The sequence below is a fragment of the Sminthopsis crassicaudata genome, chromosome 1 (genome assembly GCF_048593235.1).
Source record: "Sminthopsis crassicaudata isolate SCR6 chromosome 1, ASM4859323v1, whole genome shotgun sequence".
In the NCBI taxonomy this organism is placed as follows: domain Eukaryota; kingdom Metazoa; phylum Chordata; class Mammalia; order Dasyuromorphia; family Dasyuridae; genus Sminthopsis; species Sminthopsis crassicaudata.
In genome coordinates this window covers 348,862,246-348,889,066 of record NC_133617.1, presented here as the reverse complement: position 1 = coordinate 348,889,066, position 26,821 = coordinate 348,862,246, and the positions used below count along the sequence as shown (strand labels likewise).

Below are 26,821 nucleotides of genomic sequence, written 5' to 3'. Positions count from 1 at the left end.
TCTCCTTCTTCTCCTTCTTCTCCTTCTTCTCCTTCTCCTTCTCCTTCTCCTTCTCCTTCTCCTTCTCCTTCTCCTTCTCCTTCTTCTCCTTCTTCTCCTTCTTCTCCTTCTCCTTCTCCTTCTCCTTCTCCTTCTCCTTCTCCTTCTCCTTCTCCTTCTCCTTCTCCTTCTCCTTCTCCTTCTCCTTCTCCTTCTCCTTCTCCTTCTCCTTCTCCTTCTCCTTCTCCTTCTCCTTCTCCTTCTCCTTCTCCTTCTCCTTCTCCTTCTCCTTCTCCTTCTCCTTCTCCTTCTCCTTCTCCTTCTCCTTCTTCTTCTTCTTCTTCTTCTTCTTCTTCTTCTTCTTCTTCTTCTTCTTCTTCTTCTTCTTCTTCTTCTTCTTCTTCTTCTTCTTCTTCTTCCTTTTCCCTTCCCTCTCTCCATGCCTTCCCCTAGATGGCAGGCAGTCTCATACATGTTAAACATGTTAAAGTATATCTTAAAACAATATATATAGGACTTCCAGCCAAGATGGCAGCGTGGAGGCAGACAGCTGCTTGAGCTCCTCATTTTCTCTCAGAACTTACTTCATGACAAGCCTCAGACGTAATGCTTGACCCAGAAAGAAATCCACAAATAATCACCAAGAGAAGACATCCTTGAAAGTCGCCAGAAAAGGTCTGTGTTTGCTCGGGGGAGGGTCAATCAAACTGGGCGCAGACTGAGGGCAGGCAGCCAGAGCAAGACAGGCAGCTCACACAGCTCAGACCGGAGGGGGAGGGGTGCGATCTCTGCCGTTTCTGTGAAAGGGCTTTTGCCCCAGTGTGGATGCTCCGTCTTGGCAGCAAGCCAGGAGCAGCGGAGAGGGTGTAAACTCCAGAGGTGAAGATTAAAATCCCAGAAAGCCAGTGTCTCTCGGAGCCCGGCTACCCCCAACCCCCACCTGGACTGACTCGATGTGTTCTCGGAGCCTCAGAGCCCAGACTCAGTATAGTCATTGCTGTTCTGTTAGTGGCTCTCTGCTGCCCTACCCCCAGTTGTAGAGGAAACCCATTAATACCATCCAGCTCCATCCCCCGCAAAACAGACCAATAGTTTCTCTTGTCAGTTTGTTTTCTTTGATTCCTACTCTGACAAAATGAACAAAAAATTCAAAAGGGCTCTAACCATTTGCAGCTTCTGTGTGGAGAGGGAGCAGACTTCAAATGCTGAGGAGACTAGGAACAGACTGTCCCCAGATGTATCCCCTGGGAGGGATATAAGCTGCTCCTTAATACAAAAGAACCTCATAGAGGAAATCAAAAAGGCTCTCACAAGAGAGCTGGAAGAGAAATGGGAAAAGGAAAGGGAAGCTTGGCAAGAGAGCCTGGAGAAGTCATCCCATGCATTCAAAGACAGAGTGGATAAAGAAATCAAATCATTGAGAAACAAGATTAGTGAGCTGGAAAAGGTAAACAACTCCAAGGAAAATAGGATTAGTGAGCTGGAAAAAGAAAACAGCTCTCTAAAAAATAAAATGGATAAAATGGAAAAAAATTCCATAGAAGATAAAAACTCAATTGGACCATTACAAAGAGATATAAAAAAAGTGAGTGAAAAAAATACATCATTGAAAATTAGACTGGAACAAGTAGAAATGAATGACTCAAGGAGAAACCAAGAGGGAGTCAAGCAAAACCAGAGAAATGAAACAATTGAAAAGAATGTCAAGTACCTTACCAGAAAGACAACAGACCTGGAAAACAGATCCAGGAGAGACAATTTGAGAATAATCGGACTCCCTGAAAAATGTGAGGAAAAAAAGAGCTTAGACACCATTTTTGAGGAAATTATCAAAGAGAACTGCCCAGACATTCTGGAAACAGAGGGTAAAATAGACATTGAAAAAATTCACCAATCACCTACTGAAAGGGACCCTAAAATCAAGACGCCAAGAAATATAGTGGCCAAGTTCAAGAACCATCAGACAAAGGAAAAGATATTGGAAGCTGCTAGAAAAAAGCAATTCAGATATGGAGGATCCACAATAAGGATAACCCAGGATCTAGCAGCATCCACATTAAAAGAACGCAGGGCCTGGAACATGATATTCCGAAAGGCTAAGGAACTTGGTATGCAGCCAAGAATAACTTACCCAGCAAGAATGAGCATCGTTTTCCAGGGAAGAAGATGGACATTTAACGAAATACATGAATTCCATCTATTTTTGATGAAAAAAGCAGACCTACATAAAAGGTTTGATCTTCAAATACAGAACTCAAGAGATTTCTAAAAAGGTAAAAAGAAATCTTGAGAACTATACTTCTGTCAAAAAAATATGTAAAGAACATATGTACAATTTGTCTTAGAAACTAGAGGTGGAAAGGAAATTATATCATAAAAAAGTGTAAAGTGGTGGTACTACATCTCATTAAGAGGCAAAGGTAACCTATTATATCTGAGAGAAAGAAAGGAGGGAGATGAACATAGTGTGTATCAATAGACATATTCGATTTATGGTGAAACTTCTTCCACTTCATTGAAAAGGGAGAGGGAAGGAGTAAGCTAAGGGGAAGGGAATACAGAAATTTCGAGGAAAAGGGGTAAAATAAGGGGAGGATCTTTAAGGTGGGGGAGGGATCCTAAAAAGGGAGGGCTGTGAAAAGCAAGTGGTGTTCACCAGTTTAATACTGGGTAGGGGGGTAAAAGGGAAGGAAAGGGGAAAAGCATAAGCAGGGGTTAATAGGATGGCAAGCAATATAGAATTAGTACTTCTAACCATAAATGTGAATGGGGCAAACTGCCTCATAAAGAGGAAGCAGTTAGCAGACTGGATTAAAAGTCAGAATCCTACGATATGTTGTTTACAGGAAACACACCTGAAACAGGGTGATACATTCAAACTAAAAGTAAAAGGGTGGAGCAGAATCTATTATGCTTCAGGCAAAACCAAAAAAGCAGGAGTAGCCATCCTCATCTCAGATCAAGCAAAAACAAAAATTGATCTAATTAAAAGAGATAAGGAAGGGCATTATATCCTGCTAAAGGGCAGCATCAATGATGAATCAGTATCAATATTAAACATATATGCACCAAGTAGTGCAGCATCTAAATTCTTAAAAGAGAAATTAAGAGAGCTGCAAGAGGAAATAGATAGCAAAACTATAATAGCAGGAGATCTCAACCTTGCACTCTCAGAATTAGATAAATCAAACCACAAAATAAATAAGAAAGAAGTCAAAGAGGTAAATAGAATACTAGAAAAGTTTGATATGATAGATCTTTGGCGAAAGCTAAATGGAGACAGAAAGGAATATACTTTCTTCTCAGCAGTTCATGGAACCTATGCAAAAATTGATCATATACTAGGGCATAAAAACCTCAAAATCAAATGCAGTAAGGCAGAAATAGTAAATGCATCCTTTTCAGACCATAATGCAATCAAAATTACATTTAATAAAAAGCCAGGGGAAAATAGACCAAAAAATAATTGGAAACTAAATAATCTTATACTAAAGAATTATTGGATAAAAACAGCAAATCATAGGCATAATTAATAACTTCACCCAAGAAAATGACAATAATGAGACATCATACCAAAATGTGTGGGATACAGCCAAAGCAGTAATAAGGGGAAGTTTTATATCTCTACAGGCCTACTTGCATAAAATAGAGAAAGAGAGGGCCAACGAATTGGGCTTACAACTAAAATTGCTAGAAAAGGAACAAATTAAAAACCCCCAGACAAACACAAAACTTGAAATTCAAAAAATAAAAGGTGAGATTAATAAAATTGAAAGTAAAAAAACTATTGAATTAATTAATAAAACTAAGAGTTGGTTTTATGAAAAAACCAACAAAATAGACAAACCCTTTGTAAACCTGATTAAAAAAAGAAAAGAGAAAAAGCAAATTGTTAGTCTTGAAAATGAAAAGGGTGAACTTACCACTAATGAAGAGGAAATTAGAACAATAGTTAGGAGCTACTTTGCTCAACTTTATGCTGATAAATTCGATAACTTAAATGAAATGGAAGAATACCTTCAAAAATATAGCTTGCCCAGATTAACAGAGGAAGAAGTAAGTAGTCTAAATAGTCCCATCTCAGAAAAAGAAATAGACCAAGCTATTAACCAACTTCCTAAGAAAAAGTCCCCAGGACCAGATGGATTTACAGGTGAATTCTACCAAACATTTAACTAACAACTAACTCCAATACTATGTAAACTATTTGAAAAAATAGGGATTGAAGGAGTCCTACCAAATTCCTTCTATGACACAGACATGGTACTGATACCTAAACCAGGTAGATCGAAAACTGAGAAAGAAAAACTATAGACCAATTTCCTTAATGAATATTGATGCTAAAATCTTAAATAAGATATTAGCAAATAGACTTCAGAAAATCATCCCCAGGATAATACACTATGACCAAGTGGGATTTATACCAGGAATGCAGGGCTGGTTTAATATTAGGAAAAACTATTAGTATAATTGACCATATTAATAATCAAATTAATAAAAACCATATGATCATCTCAATAGATGCAGAAAAAGCATTTGATAAAATCCAACATCCATTCCTACTTAAAACACTTGAGAGTATAGGAATAAATGGACTATTCCTTAAAATAATAAGGAGCATATATTTAAAAACCTTCAGTAAACATCATATGTAATGGTGATAAACTAGAACCTTTCCCTGTAAGATCAGGAGTGAAAACAAGGTTGCTCACTATCATCATTACTATTCAATATAGTACTAGAAACTCTAGCCTCGGCAGTAAGAGCCAAGAAAGAGATTCAAGGAATTCAAGGAATTAGAGTAGGTAATGAGGAAATCAAAACTATCACTCTTTGCAGACGACATGATTTTATACTTAGAGAACCCCAAAGACTCTGCTAAAAAGCTATTAGAAATAATTCAGAATTTTAGCAAAGTTGCAGGATACAAAATAAATCCACATAAATCCTCAGCATTTTTATACATTACCAACACAATCCAACAGCAAGAGATACAAAGAGAAATTCCATTCAAAATAACAGTCGATAGTATAAAATATTTGGGAATATATCTACCAAAGGAGAGTCAGGAATTTATGAGCAAAATTACAAAACACTTGCCACAAAAATAAAGTCAGATTTAAATAATTGGAAAGACATTCAGTGTTCTTGGATAGGCCGAGCGAATATAATAAAGATGACAATACTCCCCCAAACTAATCTATTTATTTAGTGCTATACCAATCAGACTCCCAAGAAACTATTTTAATGACCTAGAAAAAATAACAACAAAATTCATATGGAAGAATAAAAGGTCGAGAATTGCAAGGGAACTAATAAAAAAAAGTCAGAGGAAGGTGGTCTAAGTGTATCTGATTTAAAGCTATATTATAAAGCAACAGTCACCAAAACCATTTGGTATTGGCTAAGAAATAGACTAGTTGATCAGTGTCATAGGTTAGGTTCACAGGGCAAGATAGTGAATAAAAATAGCAATCTAATCTTTGACAAACCCAAAGATCCCAAATTTGGGGATAAGAATTCATTATTTGACAAAAACTGCTGGGAAAATTGGAAATTAGTATGGCAGAAACTAGACATGGACCCACATTTAACACCACATACTAAGATTAGATCAAAATGGGTCCAAGATTTAGGCATAAAGAACGAAATCATAAATAAATTGGAGGAACATGGGATGGTTTACCTCTCAGACTTGTGGAGAAAGAAGGAGTTTGTGTCCAAGGGAGAACTGGAGACCATTATTGATCACAAAATAGAAAATTTTGATTACACCAAATTAAAAAGTTTCTGCAGAAACAAAAACTAATGCAAACAAGATTAGAAGGGAAGTAACAAATTGGGAAAATATTTTTAAAGTTAAAGGTTCTGACAAAGGTCTCATTTCCAAAACATATAGAGAACTGACCCTAATTTATAAGAAATCAAGCCATTCTCTAATTGATAAATGGTCAAAGGATATGAAACAGACAATTTTCAGATGATGAAATTTAAACTATTTCCACTCATATGAAAGAGTGTTCCAAATCAATATTGATCAGAGAAATGCAAATTAAGGACAACTCTGAGATATCATTACACACCTGTCAGATTGGCTAAGATGACAGGAACAAATAACGATGAATGTTGGAGGGGCTGTGGGAAAAACTGGGGACACTGATGCATTGTTGGTGGAGTTTGTGAAAGAATCCAACCATTCTGGAGAGTAATCTGGAATTATGCCCAAAAAGTTATCAAAATGTGCATACCCTTTGACCCAGCCATACTACTACTGGGCTTATATCCCAAGGAAATACTAAAGAAGGGAAAGGGACCTGTATGTGCCAAAATGTTTGTGGCAGCCCTTTTCATAGTGGCTAGAAGCTGGAAGATGAATGGATGTCCATCAATTGGAGAATGGTTGGGTAAATTATGGTATATGAAGGTTATGGAATATTATTGTTCTATAAGAAATGACCAGCAGGTTGAATACAGAGAGGCTTGGAGAGACTTACATGAACTGATGCTAAGTGAAACGAGCAGAACCAGAAGATCATTATACACTTCAACAATGATACTGTACGAGGATGTATGCTGATGGAAGTGGATATCTTCAACATAGAGAAGAGCTAATCCAATTCCAATTGATTAATGATGGACAGAATCAGCTACATCCAGAAAAGGAACACTGGGAAATGAGTGTAAACTGTTATTTTTACCTTCTGAATCCAATTCTTCCTGTGCAACAAAAAATTCGGTTCTACACACATATATTGTATCTAGAATATACTGTAATATATTTAACATATATAAGACTGCCTGCCATCTGGGGGAGGGGGTTGGGGGAGAAAGGAAAAAAATCTGAATAGAAGTAAGTGCAAGGGATAATGTTGTAAAAAATTACCCATGCATATGTACTGTCAAAAAAAAGTTATAATTATAAAATTAAATAAAAATTAAATTATTAAAAAAATAAATAAATAAAACGAAAAAAAAAACTATATATATATATATATATATATATATATATATATATATATACACTATATGTGTATAGATCTCTAAAATTCTTTTGTTGCACAATTCAGAAGGTAAAAATAACCTGGGAAGAAAAACAAAAATGCAAGCAATCCACATTCATTTCCCAGTGTTCCTTCTCTGGGTGTAACTGATTCTATCCATCATTGATCAATTGGAACTGAATTGGATCTTCTCATTGTTGAAGATATCCACTTCCATCAGAATACATCCTCATACAGTATTGTTGAAATGTATAATGATCTCCTGGTTCTGCTCATTTCACTTAGCATCAGTTCATGTAAGTCTCTCCAAACCTCTCTGTATTCATCCTGCCGGTCATTTCTTATAGAACAATAATATTCCATAACATTCATATACCATGATTTACTCAGCCATTCTTTGATGGGCATCCATTCAATTTCCAGTTTCTAGCCACTACAAAAAGGGCTGCCACAAACATTTTTGCACATAAGGGGTCCCTTTCCCTTTTTTAGTACCTTTTTGAGATTAAGCTTGGTAGTCACACTGCTGGATCAAAGGGCATGCACAGTATGATAACTTTCTGAGCATAGTTCTAAATTGCTTTCCAGAATGAATGGATCCTTTCACAACTCCACCAACAATACATCAGTGTCCCAGTTTTGCTGCGTCCCCTCCAACATTCGTCATTATCTCTTTCTGTCATCTTAGCCAATCTGACAGGTATGTAATGGTCCTCAGAGTTGTCTTAATTTTCATTTCTCTGATCAATAGTGATTTGAAACACCCTTTCATATGAGTGGAAATAGTTTCAAGTTCATCATTTGAAAATTGTCTGTTCATATCCTTTGACAATTTATCAATTGGAGAATGGCTTGATTTCTTATAAATTAGAATCGGTTTTCTATATATTTTGGAAATGAGGCCTTTATCAGAACCTTTAACTGTAAAAATGTTTTCCCACTTTGTTGAGTCCCTTCTAATCTTGTTTGCATTAGTTTTGTTTGTACAAAAGCTTTTTAATTTGCTGTAATCAAAATTTTCTATTTCGTGATCAATAATGATCTCTAGTTCTTTGATCACAAATTCCTTTCTCCTCCACAAGTCTGAGAGGTAAACTATTCTATGTTCTTCTAATTTATTTATAATCTCATTCTTTATGCCTAAATCATGAACCCATTTTGATCTTATCTTGGTGTACATTGTTAAGTGTGGGTCCATGCCTAGTTTGTGCCATACTAATTTCCAGTTTTCCCAGCAGTTTTTGTCAAATAGTAAATTCTTATCCCAAAAATTGGGATCTTTGGGTTCATCAAACCCTAGATTGCTATAGTTATTGACTATTTTGTCCCATGAACTTAACCCATTCCACTGATCAACTAGTCTATTTCTTAGCCAATCAGGTCTTATTTCTTGAGGGGTTTTTTTTGTGTTTTTTTTTTCCTGAGGCAATTGGAGTTAAGTGACTTGCCTAGGGTCACATAGCTAGGAAGTATTAAGTTTCTGAGATCAGATTTGAACTCAGGTCCTCCTGACTTCAGGGCTGGTGTTCTATCCACTGCACCATCTAACTGCCCCTTTTTTCTTGTCTTTAGCCTGCACTTCTATCTACCACTCTACCACTGGTCAGAGTTTAAAATTGCCTCCTCCCTCAGTTGGCTGTCTCTTTGCACCTGTAATCATATCTGTTTTGGGTGTGTTTTTCTCCTATTGGTCCAATAATTTCAGTGACATGGCCCAAAGAGTGAGAGTAGTCCTTTCTTCTTACTCACACAGAGATATGCTTCTACAAAATATTACCAAGTATCAAATCCTTCACTACTATATTAGCAAACTTGATATTTCTATATGTAGGCCCAAGAGGTATAACTAATTTTGTCAATGAATAACAAGCTATTTTTGGTATCATTTGCATTCATCTAATTGTTAAGCTCAATAATTCTCTCCCTTTGATTAAGAACACATTCACACATTATGATGAGATTGTGGGAAATTTCCTAAATACTTGTATCTTGTGATTATATTCTGGACCAATTGAGTGAATGATTTTCTGACTGCATCAACTTGAGAGGAAAGGGAAAGAATAAGAAATGGAAGAGAATCACATTACCAAAGGCCCATGGTGCCACAAATGTCACCCAAACTCCCTTCTGAAACATTCCTAATTATTAGTCATCCAGCCTCCTCTTGAGCACTTTCAATGACAGAAAGTACCATTAGAACTCATAAAGCAACCCATTTTATTTTTGACAGTTTTAATATTTACAAAGTTCTTCCTTATGTTGATCTTAAATCTGTTCCTGTTATCTCTAGTTCTCAACTATGGATTTACATAAGAATATATTTTTAGTTCCTCTCTCACATGTGACAGAGATAGGACAGACCTATGATTTCATGGATATTGAAAATTTCCAAATTAAACATTTCTTCTTATAAAATAATATTTTATTTTTTCCATTTACATGTAAAGATAGTTTACAATATTTACTTTTGTAAAATTTTGAGATCCATGTTTTTCACTTCCCTTCTTTTCCTTCCTTCCTTCCTCTTATCCCTCTCTCCTTCCAAAGACAGCAAGCAATATGATATAGATTACACATGTATCATATTAAACATATTTCCATATTAGTCATGTTGTAAAAAAAAAAAAAAGAATAAGGACAAAGGGGAAAAAATCACAAAAAACAAGAAGAAAGAGAAAAAAGAAAAGAAAAAGGAAAAATAGTATGCTTCAATTTGCATTCAAGCTCCATAGTTCTTTCTCTGTATATGGATATCACTTTCCATAATGTGTTTTTTGGAATTATCTTTTATTACTACATTTCCCAGGAGAGCCAAGTCTGTCAATGTTGATTATGGCACAATGTTGCTGTTACTGGGTACAATGTTTTTGTGGTTCTACTTCCTTCACTCAGCATCAAGTTCATTTAAGTCTTTCCAAATTTTTCTGAAATTTATGTGCTCACCATTTCTTATAGAACAATAGTATTCCATTACATTTATATACCATAGCTTGTTCAGGCATTTGCCAATTAATGAGCATCCCCTCAATTTCCAATTATTTGCTACCACAAGAAGAGCTGCTATAAGTATTTTTGTACATGTGGTCATTTTCCTTTTTTTAAGGATCTCTTTGGAATACAGACTTAGGATCATGGGATCCCATAGGCAGCTAGATATGCTATGTACCAGGCCAGGAATCAGGAAACTGGAGTTCAAATCTAGTCTCACTACTTTAATGTGACTCTGGGCAATACCTATTTGCCTCAGTTTCCTCTTCTGTAAAATGAGCTGGAGGAGGAAATGTCCAATCACTCCCGTATCTTTGCCAAGAAAATCCAAAATAGAGTCACAAAGAGTCACATATAACTTTAAAACAATCAAACAACAAAATATGTCAGAGGTGATACTTGAACCCAAATCTTGTTGATTGCAAAGCCCCCTCTCCAAGTTCTCCACCATATTACCATGACTTTTTCATATGTCCATCTTATAAATTTCTGGAAGATAACTACCATATTCTCCCTAAAACTTGTCTTCTCAGGCTAACCATTCTCAGTTCCTTCAAATAACCTTTATGAGGTTAGGCTTGCAATCTTGGAGGGACTCTGATAGCAAACAACAGCTACCTCTTGTAGAGAAGCCTTTTGTACATTTTCCTTGAACTAAAGGGATACACAAGAGGGAAAGAATTGAAGCAAAATGGGGCAATTGAGTGCTTGGTATCATCCTGTTTGTTCAAACTATGTTGCTTTCAGATGGGACTGCTGGAGAGCTCTAAGTTCCTATATTCCAATAGATGCTTATTTACTGTAGAATTTTTGTGATGAGTGAAAATGCTCCTACGGGCTCCTGCTGAGATGGAAAATAAACTTTTGACTTACTTGTTTTAGGGGTAATTGGTGTAAGGATAAGAGGTCATAAATTGAGTGGATGCCCATCAATTGGGGAATGGCTGAATAAGTTGTGGTGTGTGAATATAGAGGAATATTATTGTTCTGTGGGAAATGATGAGTGTAAAACCATTTCAGAAGTGTCTGGGTAAGGGGAGCAGAACCAGGAAAACACTGTATACTGTAACAGCAAGATTGTGTGAAGATTAACTTTGATAGACATAGTTCTTCTCAGCATTACAATGATCCAAGACAATTCCAGGCTTGGGATGGAAAATGCCATCTGCATCCAGAGAGACAACTATGGACATTTAATTCTCCTAAAGATGAGGAAGTATAAGCAAGCACCTTGAGTCTCAATTCTCTTGTTTCTTACAAGTCTTCTTTTATCTTAGTCCCTTTAGTCTAGAAGAAAAAGTCTTTAGGGATTCCCTACTGCTAGTTGGTATCTACCTTCAAAGTCCTTTCAAAACCATATGATAAAGGGGAAGGTATGTGGTTGTTTGCTTGTCCCTTTCCCTCCCTCAGTCTCCTTGAAAAAGCTCATATGTTGGTGATGGTCTCTTACAAAATGCTTAAGTGAATTAACCCACCTACTATGTGGCCTCTAGACCTGAGCACAATATGTATAGATGTGATTTGATCATGACAGAATACAGTAAGGTGATTAATTACCTCTAGTTTCCTAGATAATGTCCAAGAGTCATTTCTAAAAGTACGTTGACCAAAAAAAAAAATTTATACACTCAGAAACTAGATTTCAATTATTTATTAAAATTATATTCTTTTTATAACACTTTCCCAAATACAAAAAAATAGGAAAAATGTAATTGAAATGTAAGACAACTCAAAATCTGAGATGCTTAGATGTATATGATAAAGTTGGGAAATATAAATAAATGCTTGAAGTGGAGGGTGATGCCCAGGGATGTGCTGGGAACAGCTCTAACCAGCAGGATATTAAATTTCAATGTAAGCATTCTCATCTCAGAAATCTGCAAACACTTCAAATTAGGACTAGACTATTGTTTTGTGTATTGTCTAAACTTAAGAAAGTGTAGATAAAGCAGATCAAACTTTAAAGTACATTTCTTATGCTCCAGACCTGTTATCTAATTGGAAATTTTACCAGCCTATCTCTGGACTGCACTATACACATTGTTTAAACTCAGCAGCACTAAAGTATCTCAAGGAATGAAGCCTGGAGGCCTGTTAGCTGTAGAATAATTAATGATAATATTAATATTAATAACTGGCATTTATAAAGTGATTTAAGGTTTGCAAGATATTTTAAATCTATTATTTCATTTGAGTCTCACATTACCCCTCATGATGCTTCTGCTTGGCTCTATCTGGAGGTTTTTTCCATTAAATTTCTCCTCCCATTCATGAGAAAAAATGCAAAGAAACCAAAAGAGTTGGGGTTTCAAAAAATTGAAGAGACCTAAAAATCTAGCTAGCATTTTGTAGTTTATGAAAAGGGTAGCTTCTGATATATTTCCAAAAGGATGAATTAATCAGGGGTTAGATAAGAATTAAAAGATTTCTTATCCTAAATCAAATAGAAACTTGGGGCAAGAATATGGGTCTGTTAGTAGTAGGAAGTATAATTTAAAGATGGATTAAATATCCATTAATTTTTACTAAGCTGGCTAATTGTTCTATTTTCCAAAATAACTTGATGTCCTAGAGGTAAAAACTTATTCTGGAGGAAAAAAAAATCCCCATGGGCAACACTCTGAGAACTGATAAATCATTGTCTAATTGTATAGAGAAGAGCAATTAAAGATTTCTCTTTATCTGAAACTGGTATTTGAAGGGTTTGTTTCCTTAAAGGACTTGAAGATTAACTTCAGGATTCTAAGCTAAAAGAGAGACCAGTAAAACCCAATTTTCTTATGGGAAAAGATAGTCTATCAGCTGAGAGTTCCAGCTGAAGTCAGAAACTACAGGCAAAGTAAAGGTCCACAACTATGTATACAATAGAATGGACTAATACAGAGCAATACCTAACAGAGTAAATGTCATGTTCATATACCCATTGGAGACTACACTATAGATCTAGTAGAGGTAAATGGGTTTTTATCTGCTTCTATTCAATCTGAGATATAGAATCTATGCTAAATAACCTCTTTAAACTACTAACTATAGGACTGTCAAAGATATATAAAAATATTCGTTCTCTAACACTTATCTCTACTTACAGGAGCATTCCTAATTCCATACTTTGTTGCCCTGATCTTTGAAGGAATTCCTCTGTTTCACATTGAACTTGCCATTGGTCAGCGTTTAAGGAAAGGTAGTATTGGAGTATGGAGCACCATCTCACCATACCTTAAAGGAGTAGGTATGTCTGCCATGCCATTGATAGAACATCTTGGCTCTATTCATACACTTTGTTGAAGAGTGCTGAATGAGAACAATTTTATTGTAGAAAAAGCAGTGAGGAGGCATAAATTAAAAATAAACAAGCTTTATTCATTCAATGTGACAAATATCCATTAAGTATTTATCCTACAAAGGCACCATTATTGGTGCTAGTTACAAAAATAAAACAGAATATAGTCCTTGACCTCAACCACTTTATAGTCTAATAAGAAAATGTATGCATGAAAATATTTCGATATAATTTGTTAAAAATTAGAATTCAAAAAATGATTAGGAGAGGTCTAAGCAACTAGAAAGACACAAAAAATTTTATAAGGGAAAGATCATTTTTAGCTTGGGGTATCTAGGGCATCTTAAAGAAGTATGAGGTGTCAGCTATTGTAGATGAAGGAGAATCCAGTCCAGAAATGGGGGATAGTGGAAACAAATGCTTAGAGGAAGAAGAGAATAGTCAATAGTTAATAAAAATTTATTATGCACCTACTATGTACACTGTGCTAAATACTAAAGATACAAATACAAAAGAGAGACATTCTCCAGGCTTTAAGAGCTTACAATCTAAAAGGGGAAGACAAAATACAAAAGAAAGCTTAAAAGGGAAGAGCAAGTAGGGAGAAGTCACCCAATGTGGGTGCTTAGTAGAGAAGTCTGTCAGAGAAATTTCAGGGTACATCAGTCTTAGATGAGAAATGAAAAAAATGTTTGAACTGAGTTCTCTCCTTAAATGGAAATTTGGAGTTCATGGTCCAATGTTGCAATCCAAGAAACAGAAGGTATTGATGAGGTGGATAGCCAAAGTTAAAGGATGATGAGGTTCTCCAAATGAGCTTTCTGTGCATGGGGGTGAAAGATTTTGGAAGTGTGAGGTCATTTTAGCTGCAGCATCTAGGAAGATCAGAAGTATACCAAAGTACTCCAGCCTGATGAGAAATGAGATGAGATTAGAAAATGGCAAATATATGTTGATTTTAAAGAAGAGTTAGTGTATGTTCCAGAAGACTGGGCAAGGTAAGTCAGAATCAGATTATAGATGGCCTGAATGCCAGGAAAAAGGAATTTGTACACATTTTCATTTATCAATAAAGAGTTCCTGAAGGATTTTGAGAAGAGGGATAACATGTGAACTCAACAAGGCTACCCAATAGAACCCAAGAGTTTCATTTTATTTCAGGAAAAGGAAAATAGCCCACTGATTTTTAGTCTATTCCATGTAATTCAGCAAACACTCATTGAGCACCTACCACAAAGTGCAAAGTGCTATGCCAGATGCTAAGAGATTGAAAACTAAATGAGACATAGTTTTCAATAACCCTCAAGAAGATCCAAATTTAGCTGGAGAGATAAACATTCAAAAAACAATTAAAATATAGAATAAAAAATATAAAATGAAATAAGAAGAGCTGACAGCAAGAGTGAGAAGTTGCTTGTTTGGTGTTTGCAAACTCAGACCCTGTAACAACAGACTTTTTCCTGTTTTACAGGCATTGGATGTTTATTCGTGTCCTTCCTGGTGAGCTTGTACTACAATACCATTTTAATGTGGGTGTTGTGGTATTTTCTGAATTCTTTCCAAAGCCCCCTTCCTTGGAGCTCTTGTCCTCCGAATGAAAATAGAACAGGTAAAGAGTAAGTGGGTGCTTTCTGTGTGTCATTTGGGGAGATCAGAACTCCATTTCTTCCTGGAGCTTTTTTATAATCTAGACAATTTACCAACAGACGACCAGGACAAATACAGTCATCTTGCAATTTGTAAACTCTGTGTATGTGGAGGGGAGTGTAGGGGGTGTACAAAGTATGTCAAAAGTCCAAGTTCTCTGTTTCTTCCCATGTCATATCTATATGTCCATCTCTAAGCAATTGCTGTCTCTTTCTACTGAAGAAAAGGCTTCTGAGGCTAAAAAATGAATAGCTTACCTCAGTGCCTGCCTCAGCATAGCAAAGCATATCACTGTTTTGCAGATCTTATGTCTTGGTTCCTAGCTTGATCCAGAAATACTTTTAATTTGGGAGGAAACCCTCTTCTCATCCAGGAGGAGAGAGTCATGGGCAGGCAAGATCCTGATGGAACTTCTGCAATTTATAGAGGATGTATTAAATGCTTTGGAAATAAGGTCAGAGAGTAGAATCCAAAGCATTTAATGCATCCTCTATAAATTAAACAATCAACACAAATTTAAATGTGTGCTAAATACCAGTTATTGTGCTAATCATCAGGGATGAAATGTAAGAGTGAGATAGTCTCTGCCCTCAAGGAGCTTGTGGACTAACTACCAAGGGGCACAGTATATTCACTGATACACACACACACACACACACACACACACGTAGGGGAATCAAAAATGCCTTTTTGAAGAGGATGGCTCTTGAGTTGAGCCTGAAAGGAGTTAGAGATGAGGAGGACAATGGTTCCAGATTTGAGATTCTGATGACACAAAAGAGGGAATCTAAATATCACAAACAAGAAACAGAAAGTAAGTCAGATGAAGGTATAGGGGAGATCAATCTGTAATCAGCCTAGAAAGAATGATGAGCTTTAAGTGACATACAGAGGAGCTATATTTTATCCTAAAGACAATGGAGAACTACTGAAGCTTCTTGAGAAGAGTGACAGGGCTGCTGGACAGTGTCTAGAATTTGGAACAGTTCTATGCCTTTTTGCATAAAATTCTTATTGGTGGAGAAAGAATGATTACTCTACCCAGAGGGCTTATATGAAAGTCAGAGTTAGTGAGAGCTTGGAAGAGGAGTAATCTCCTTACTTCTGGCTTCCAGAGAAAACACAAGGTATTCAGGGTCTCTGTAAAGACAAAACCCTTTTACCAAAGAAAGGACTTCTGAGGGTAGGTAGAATGAGTTGCCCCTGTTTCCTTATGTGTAAAATGAGCTGGAGAAGTAAATGATAAACTGCTCCAGAATATTTACCAAAAAGACTCCAAATGAGGTCACAAAAAGAGGGGGACATCACTGAAACAATGTTACAATAGCTTTCCAAAGCTTTTTTCCTCTCTGTAGAGGTTTCTTCCTGAAGAAAATTTGAGGTCTCTTGCATCCTTTTTCAAAACCAAAAGCAAGAAGACATCTCCCCTTTTCCCCAACATTGATCTTTACAGAACCATTCAGTGTAGAAAAATTATTCTCTCTACTGATGAGGAGAGTCTTATAGAAATACACTAGGCTTGAAAATAGTGGAGAGGATGCACATTTCTTTCTGACTTTTTCCTACAACCCTCACACTCACTCATTATGAAATCCAGCCTCTGAATTAGCTCTGAATCAGCAGAACCCACAAATATGGGAGTGCAACAAATTACCAGTAGAAGATAATTTTGAAAATTGCCAGAAAAGGTCTATTTCAATTGGAAACAGGAGGGAGGCAGCCAGGTGCAAGCAGGCTGAGAACAGACCCTGGGAGTGCAGATAATGCAGACTCTGCAGGAGTTAGGACTCCACCTGGTGCAGAATCTACAGGGAAGAATCTACAGGAATCTACAGCAGTGTTGGCCACTCTGCCCTGCCTGCAAACCAACAGATCAGCAAAGAAGTTATAAAACTTCCAACACAAACACAAAAGATCAATAGTGAACCCCAAAATGCCAGAATCTCACAGGACCTGGCCATGCCCACCCAGCACCTGGGGTGAATCAGCACAGACCCAGGGCAGCTGCAGCCACTTATAGAATAAGCCACCACTTTAGAGGAAGCTTGGAAAACCTCCCCTGCCCTAAAAGCAGAACTTAACATGTTTTAAAAATGAGTAGAAAAGTAAAGAGAACTCTGACAATAGACAGTTTTTATGGTGAAAGAGAAGAACAGATTTCAAACCCAAAGGAAACTAAAAGAAGATTATCTCAAGGTGAAGCCCCAAAAGATGATGTAATCTGGTCCCCATCACACAAGGCTTTCCTAGAAGAAATTAAAAAGGATCTTTGAAAAGAGCTAGACAAAAAATGGGGAAAGGAAATGGAAACTTTGCAAGAGGGTTTGGAAAAGGCATATAACTCGTTAAAATATAGATTTGATAAAATGGAAAAAAAAACAATTCCCAGAAAAACTGAATTTGTGAAATAAAAAAAGAAAATAACTCCTTAAAAAACAGAATTTGTGAAGTGGACAAAGAAAATTTCATAGAACAAAACAACTTATTTAAAAATTTAATTGGACAAATACAAAAAGAAGTAAAAAAAGTAAATGAAGAAAATAATTCATTAAAATTCAGAACTAAACAAATGGAAATGAATGATTCAATGAGAAAACAAGAATCAGTCAAGCAAAACCAAATAAATGAAAAAATAGGAAAAAATGTAAAACACCTAAATGGGAAAACAATTGACCTGAAAAATAGTTCTAGGAGAGACAATCTAAGAATTATTGGACTCCTTGAAAACCATGATGAAAAAAAGAGCTTAAACACTGTTTTTCAGGAAATCATCAAGGAGAACTGGCTGGATGTTATAGCATCAGAATGTAAAATAACTATTGAAAGAATTGACCAAACACTTCCTGAAAGAGACTCCAAAATTAAAACCCCAAGGCTAAATTTCAGAACTATTGGACCAAGGAAAAAATATTACAAGCAGCCAAAGAAACAATTCAAATATCAAGGAGCCACCATAAGAGTTACTCAGGACATAGCAGCTTCCACTTTAAAGGATCGAAGGGCCTGGAATCTGATATTCTGAAAAGTGAAAGAACTTGGAATGCAGCCAAGAATAAAATACCTGCTAAATTGAGCATTTTTTTTCAGGGAAGAAGATGGACATACAATGAAACAGGTGAATTCCATTTATTTCTGTTGGAAAGACCAGAGCTAAACAAAAAAATTGACCTCCAAATATAAAACTCAAGAAAAGCATAAAAAGGTAAAAAGAAAAGAACTCTTGAGAACTGTAATTCTGTTATGGGAATACATAGAGAGTGCATGTATAATCTGATTTTATTGTTATATATAAAAAAGAAACTAGAGGTGAAAAAACTAACAAAATAGATAAACCTTTAGTTAGTTTGATTAGAAAAAGGAAAGAGGAAAATCAAATTGTTAGTCTCAAAAATGAAAAGAGAGAACTTTCCACCAATGAAGAGGAAACTAGAGCAATAATTTGGAGTTACTTTACCCAACTTTATGCCAATAAATTTGGCAACCTAAGTGAAATAAAGAAATATCTACAAAAATATAGATTTCCCAGAATAACAGAAGAGGAAATAAATTACTTAAATATTCCCATTTTAGAAAAAGAAATAGAACAAGCTATTAATTCCCTAAGAAAAAATCTCCAGGACCAGATAGATTTACATGTGAATTTTACCAAACATTTAAAGAACAATTAATTTCAATACTATATAAACTATTTGAAAAAATAGGGAATGAAGGAGTCCTACCAAATTCCCTTTATGACATAGACATGGTACTGATACCTAAACCAAGTAGGATGAAAACAGAGAAAGAAAATTATAGACCAATCTCCCTAATGAATATTGATATGAAAATCTTAAATAAAATATTAGCAAAGAGATTACAGAAAATCATCTCCAGGATAAGACACCATGACCAAGTTGGATTTATACCAGGAATGCAGGGCTGTTCAATATTAGGAAAATTATTAGCATGATTGACTATATAAATAACCAAATTAATAAAAATCATATGCTTATTTCAATAGATGTAGAAAAGGCATTTGACAAAATCTAACAACCATTTTTATTAAGAACACTAGAGAGTATAAGAGTAAATGGACTTTTCCTTAAAACAGTCAGTAGCATCTATTTAAAACCATCAGCAAGCATCATATGTAATGGGAATAAACTGGAATCATTCCCAATAAGATCAGGGGTGAAAAAGGTTGCCCACTATTACCACTACTGTTTAATATTGTATTAGAAATGCTAACTTTGGCAATAAGAGAAGAAAAGGAGATTAAAGGAATTAGAGTAGGAATTATCACTCTTTGCACATGATATGATATATACTTAGAGAACCCTAGAGAATCTACTAAAACATATTAGAAGTAATCCACAACTTTAGCAAAGTTGCAAGATAAAAAATAAATCCAAGTAAATCATCACATTTTTATACATCACTAACAAAATTCAATAGCAAGATATACAAAGAGAAATTCCATTTAAAATAACTGTCAATAGGATAAAATATTTGGGAACTTATCTGCCAAGGGAGGATCAGGAACTATATGAGCAGAACTATAAAACACTTTCCACAGAAATAAAGTCAGATCTAAGCAATTGGAAAAATATTAAGTGCTTTTGGATAGGTCAAGCGAATATAATAAAGATGACAATAATACCTAAACTAATCTATTTATTTAATGCTATATCAATCAAGAAACTATTTTACTGACTAGAAAAAATAACTACAAAATTCATCTGGAAGAACAAAAGGTCAAGAATTTCAAGGGAACTAATGAAAAGAAAAGCAAATGAAGGTGGCCTAGCTGTACCAGATCTAAAACTATATATATTATAAAGCAGCAGTCATCAAAACCATTTGATACTAGCTAAGAAATAGACTAGTTGATCAGTGGAATAGGTTAGGTTCACAGAACAAAATAGTCAATGACTATAGCAATCTAGGGTTTGACAAACCCAAAGACCCCAGCTTTTGGGATAAGAACTCACTATTTGACAAAAACTGCTGGGAAAATTGGAAACTAGTATGACAGAAACTAGGCATTAGTCCTCACCTAACACTGTACACCAAGATAAGGTTAAAATGGGTTTATGATCAAGACATAAATAATGATATTATGAACAAATTAGAAGAACATAGGAAGAACATAGGATAATTTGCCTCTCAGACCTGTGGAAGAGGAAGGAATTTGTGATCAAAGAAGAACTAGAGATCATTGTTGATCACAAAATAGATAATTTTGATTATATTAAATTTAAAAGTTTTTGTATAAATGCAGACAAGATTAGAAGGGAAACAACAAACTGGGAAAACATTTTTACATTTAAAGGATCTGATAAAGGCCTCATTTCTAAAATATATAGAGATTTGACTCTAATTTATAAAAAAAATCAAGCCATTCTCCAATTGATAAATGGTCAAAGAATATGAACAGACAATTTTCAGATGAAGAAATTGAACTATTTCTAGTCATAAGAAAAGGTATTCCAAATCACTATTGATCAGAGAAATGCAAATTAAGACAACTCTGAGATATCACTACACACCTGTCAGATTGGCTAAGATGACAGCAAATGATAATGACCAATATTGGAGGGGATGTGGGAAAACTGGGACACTGATACATTGTTGGTGGAATTGTGAACACATCCAGTCATTCTGGAGAGCAATTTGGAACTATGCTCAAAAAGTTATCAAACTGTGCATACCCTTTGACCCAGCATGTTTCTACTAGGCTTGTGTGCCAAAGAAATCTTAAAGGAAAGAAAGAGACCCATATGTGCAAAAATGTTTGTGGCAGCCCTCTTTGTATTGTCAAGAAACTGTAAACTGAGTGTATGCCCATCAATTCTAGAATGGCTGAATAAATTATGATATATGAATGTTATGGAATATTATTGTTCTGTAAGAAATGACCAGCAGGATGATTTCAGAGAGGCCTGGAGAGATTTACATGAACTGATGCTGAATGAAATGAGCAGCACCCGGAGATCATCATACACGGCAACAAGATTATATGATGATCAATTCTTTTGGATGTGGCTCTCTTCAACAATGAGATGATTCAAACCAGTTCCAATTGTTCACTGATGAAGAGAGCCATCTACACCCAGAGAAAAGACTGTGGGAACTGATTGTGGACCACAACATTGCATTCATACTCTCTCTGTTGTTATTTACTTTCATTATGTTTTCTTTCTCATTTTTTTCTTCTTTCTTGATCTGATTTTTCTTGTGCAGCAAGATATATATATATATATATATATATATATATATATATATATATATATATATATTATTGGATTTAATATATATTTTAACATGTCTAACATGTTGGACTACCTGCCAGCTAGGGGAGGGGGTGGGGGATAAGGAGGGGAAAATTTGGAATAAAAGGTTTTGCAAGGGTCAATTTGAAAAATTACCCATGCATACGTTTTGTAAATAAAAAGCTTTAATTAAAAATAAAAATAAAAAGAAATACACTAGGCTTGAATCCCAAGTTTTACTGGGAAGAAATGGAGATTTCCAGTTCCAATTCCCCCAGACACCTCAAACCATGTACTAGACACCATGGTACAATCACATTATTTGCTGCAGAAACTCCAATTTCTCTTGTCATCCGTGCCTTCCCACCAATTTAACACCCCTAATTTCAGTATAACCTGGAGCAAAACTTCATTTGCCTTATGGTGGTCCTGAGTCTAAACTGAATTGCTACTTTCTAGGAAGGAAAAGAAAACAACAACAACAATGGAGAATTGATGGATTTGACCAAATGTTAAAATTCATCATTTTGGTGTTTTAATGGTCCCTGAATGAAAAATCTACTATTTTTCAACAAACATTCAAATCAACAAACACTAATAAGTACTTACTATCTGCAGAGAACTTGGCAGAGCTGGGCTGAGGTGCAAATACAGATCAAGACCAGGTCCATTTTAAAGGGTTTTATAGTGAAATAAAAGGAGTCTGCAGTCATTTGTGGCTGTGGTACATAATGGCCTTTACAATGACTTGAGATTCTCTTTGTTTCTCAGGGCCCATTGAAGAGTGCCAGCATAGCAATACTGTGAATTATTTCTGGTACAGGCAAACACTAAACATCACCACAGACATCAATGAAAGTGGGACCATACAGTGGCGGCTGGTTGTGTGCTTAGTGGCTTGTTGGATGATTGTGTATATCTGCGTAATCAGAGGTATTGAGTCCACAGGAAAGGTAAGGATCTTATAAAGGCACTTGTAGAAGCTAAGCTGTTCACAGGTGTCTCTTGATATATGAAAAATGTTTCCTTAATGACTGTTGTGCTTTTGAAGATGAAGTTAGTATAATGGAATCCCAGGCACCTTACCTGCTGCCAAGCTTTTTTTTTTTCCTTTTTATTTCTTTTCATTTATTTAATATTTTATTTTTCCAGTTACATGTAAAGCAATTTTTAACATTTGTTTTTAAAACTTTGAGTTCCAGATGCTCTCCTTTCTTCTCTCCTCAGTCCAATTCCCTTGAGAAGGCATGCAAAACGTTTGTGAAGTTATGTTATGTTATACAAATGTGAAATTACACAAAACATTTCCATAAACTCATATTACTGAATTTCAACTAAGTTTTTACTACTATATGGCTATCTTCTTATTCTTCCTTGATTTATTCTCCTTAGTGGCTCTTTCAAACATTGTATTTCCCCCTTCAAGCTCTTAATGGCTTCCTTTGGTCCTCATTAAGATCAAAAGATCATCATCATCAACAACAACAACAATAATAACTTCCACATAATACCCCTCTTACAGATATTCTCCTACATACTTTCCTGAGAAAACTAGTTCTATCTTGCATAAGCTCCCTATCTCCTCTATTCCATATTTCAAAACTATTTACAATTCACCCTCCTTCCTCCCAAACTGTAAAAGAGATGGATCTTCTCCTTGACAATCTTTATCCTTTTGCCTTTGATCCTATTTCCTCTTGAGTTTTCCAGAGCTTATCCTATCAATTATTCTCTTTGTCTTCAATCTCTCCCTATCTACTGGTTAGCTTCCCCACTGTTCACAAAAATACTTTTGTCTACTCATCTTTAGCAAATCTTCACTTGATTTTGTCATCCTTTCAAGCTGTTGCTTCATATTTCACCTCTCTTTCAATGTTAAATTCCCAGATTCAGTCAGCTACATTAGCTATCTCCACAGTTTTATTGAATTGCTCACTTTTTAACCCATTGCAAACTAACTTGTGACCTCATCACTCTACTAAACTTGTTCTCTCCAACTTCTGTTCCAACAAGAAGTTGTGGAAAGAGTATGTTGATTTGAGAATGTAGGTTTGAATTCTGACCCTGCTGCTATATGACTTTAGATAAGTTATTTAATTTCTCCCTCATTTTCTTCATCTCTAAACTGAAGATGTTGGATTATGTGACTTCTAATGTCCTTATTGACTCTAAATACACTATATTCCAAAAGCCTTGGTATAATTTTAAGTTTTTTAATAAGCTTTTTAAAAGTTTAGTGGTTTTAATATTTTCTTAATTATTAATTAATAAGATTATTTTAAAAACTTATAACTGCACCAAGACTATTGGGACATCTTATATATTATTGTATAATTTCTTAATTATTTTCTCCCTATATTCTCATCCTCTTTGACCTTTCTGAAGCTAATGACACTACCATCTTCTCTTCTGTAACATGACTCTTTTTTCTGTTTCTCCTTCTTCTGTCTGATTACTTGTTTCCAGTTTCTTTGGCTGTATCAACATCTATCTCTTGCCTCCAAATTCCCTATACCATAATCACACTCCTCCCCTTCTCCATTTTTAGACTTCTTCTATCTCTCTTCTCTCCTTTGATTTAATCAACTTCCATGATTTCTCAAGGAGATCCATTTTCCAGAGACAAAATGCTCCTCTGCCCTTCCATTACATTCTTTAAAAACATAACAGACTTGGTCAATTATCATTTATATACAAAATTATCATTATAAGCAAATCCTAATCTATATATCTAGCTATAATCTTTCTCTGTCCTCATGTCTTGCCTTGTATTATCCAATTATTCTGGATGTCTTTTCATGGAAGATTCATCAACATCTCAAACTCAAATGTCTAAAACAAGATTCGTCATCTTCCTTTCTAAACTCCTCTCTTCTCTCTCCTAGACTTCTTATTCCATTTAGAACACCATCATCATCCCCCAAGTCAACCAGTTTCATAATCTCAGTATCATCACTAACTCTTTCCCCTTCCTCATGCACCATATCCAGTCAGTGACAAGTATTAGTAATTCTACATATAGAATTTTATAAAGCAATTCTCTCTCCACAGATTGTCTCAGTATTATCTCCACTCTTCTGATGAAGCTATTATTTTACTTTAGGCTTTCCTCAACTTTCATCTGTACTACTAGCTTAATCTCCTAATCAATCTCTCTTCCTCCAATCTTCCCCTTCTCCAGCCATTTCTCCAAACAGGTGATAAATTTATTTTCAAAGACTTAGCCCTAACCATATCACTCAAAAACTTTTAATAACTCCCCATTACCCCTAAGATAAAGCATAGTCTAGTATTTCCAGCTCCCTACAATCTGGCCACTGCCAACCTTTCTAATTTTTCTCTATACCTCTCTTCCTTGCAAACCTTATGTTCCAGCTAAACTGTACTAGTAACTGTTTTTAAAAGTCAGCATTCTACCTTTTATTATCCGCTCATTGCTTAAGTGCCTGACTTTTCACTTCTACCTCTTAGTAGGATTCTACCTTAGAAAATCCTTAATTTTTCCCAAGGCCTAGCTCAGTTACTACCTTTTTCCTAAACCCTTCCCCCATCTCCCCACTTGTTAATTCTCTCTTCCTCCTTAATTTATTTTTGTAATACACTTATTTGGAGTCAAGTTGTTGAATATGGTCCCATTTCACTAAAATGTAAGCTCTCTGAGGGTTTGTATCACCGTCCTCATCTAGTACTTTTCACATAGGCAATTAAATATTTGTTAATTCAAATTAAACTGAACGGAACTGCAGGTGCACACAGGATATACAGAGCCTACCACTGTCCCAGTTCCTAATTAATCCTCAAGATTAACTGATTATTCATTATAATTAGTTAAAATTATTCTCATTATAATGCCACAAGATGTGTTGGTCCTAGCTATTTATTTCTCCAAAATCTTTCTAGAAAACTCCCCTTAGTGATTCTCTTAATAGAAGATATAAGGGTAGAGTGGGCCATGGTAGTGTCTCCCTCTGGGGTATCTTAGGGTCTTCTAAAGATCTTAACAATAATCCAAATAAGGAAAATGTTCCTTGGTTCATCAACCATTCATTATTTCTCCATTCTCTTATGCAGGCCATTTATTTTACTGCCCTCTTTCCTTATTTGGTCTTGACCATCTTCCTCATCCGAGGACTCACTCTTCCTGGAGCTACTGAAGGATTAATTTACCTCTTTACACCTAATGTAAGTACAGGTAGGTCTCATTGAGTCTGTATAAAGGGGCCTACTAACCCACTAGTCAATTTGGAAATATCAGTTTAAAAAAATCATCCCCCTAAAAAAACTACTACAAATCTATGTTAGTACAAGATAAATTGTATTGAAAGGATGAATTAAAGTTGCTGATACAAGGATTTGCCTTATGCAGGAAGATCTCAACTCTAGTGTTACTTGACTACTATTAAAAAACAATAGTTTAATTTGTTACTAACAGATTTAATAAATTTATGCTCAAGTGGCAAGTAGCTCAAACACCTCCCCTTGTTTTGCAAAGTTATCAGAGATGTGCAGCAAGATAACTATAAATATGTATACATATATTGTATTTAAGATATACTTTAATTGTTTAACATGTATGGGACTACCTGCCATCTAGGGGAGGGAGTGGAGGAAAAGAAGGGAAAAGTAGGAACAGAAGGTTTTGCAAAGGGCCAATGTTGAAAAATTACCCATGAATATGTTTTGTAAATAAAAAGCTATAATAATGAAAAAAAAAGTTATCAAAGAAAACCTATTCTCAAAGGTCTGAATGTCTCACAATGGTCTTATAATTGGCTCCTTACTAGGTGAACAAATTACTTACCTGTATGAAGTAACCTGATAATGTTACTACTAATAGCCTTCTTTCAAAGTATATTAATTCTTCTCTAAGTTTCTCCCACTGAGACCTTCTGGTTACTAACTATCCTCAGAAACAGCTTAGGATCCTACATTTAGGGATGGAAGGAATCATAAAGGTCATCTATTTCAAACCCTTTTTTTAAAACCCAAAGATGTCACACTGGCAGTAAGTGGCAGAGAACAGATTTGAACTTCTGACACCATATCCAGCCTTCCCCTGACTGTTTTTTATTTTGTTAATATTATTTTGTTTTGTTTTACCAATTACATGTTAATACAATTTTAATGAATTATGAATTAGCATTCATTTTCAGGTGTGGATTTTTTTTTTGGTGAAACAATTGGGGATCAATGAGTTGCCCCAGGGTCACATAGCTAATAAGTATTAAATGTCTGAGGCCACATTTGAATTCAGGTCCTCCTGACTTCATGGTCAGTACTCTATTCACTATGCCATCTAGCTGCACCTTTAGCATTCATTTTTATAAGATTCTGAGGTCCGAATTTTCCTCCCTCCCTCCCTCCTTCCTCTCCCTTTTTTCTAAAAGGCTAGGCAATTTCATATAGGTTATATATGCTTAATTGTGTAAAACATTTCCATCTTAGTAACAGTTGTGAAAAAGGAACAGATCAAAAGGAAAACAAAAACATAAAAAAGAATGAAGTAAAAAAAGAATGTTTTGCTCTGCATTGAGTCCATCGGGTTTTTTTTTTTTTAATAATAACTTTTCATTTTCAAAATACATGCAAAGGTAGTTTTCAACATTTACCCTTGCAAAACTTTGTGTTCCAAATTTTTTCCTTCCCTTCTCCCTACTCCTTCCTCTAAATAGCAA

General features: G+C 35.3%; 1 protein-coding gene across 1 annotated transcript in view; it reads left to right on the top strand.

The window, feature by feature from the left end:
* Positions 1-26,821, top strand: part of SLC6A18 (solute carrier family 6 member 18) — a 67,906-nt gene that overhangs the window by 15,387 nt on the left and 25,698 nt on the right. Inside the window, exons 2-5 of the mRNA XM_074279168.1 lie at positions 13,057-13,197; positions 14,720-14,857; positions 21,918-22,099; positions 25,218-25,328. Coding sequence (XP_074135269.1) covers positions 13,057-13,197; positions 14,720-14,857; positions 21,918-22,099; positions 25,218-25,328 — 572 coding nt within the window. The remainder of the gene's footprint in view (positions 1-13,056; positions 13,198-14,719; positions 14,858-21,917; positions 22,100-25,217; positions 25,329-26,821) is intronic.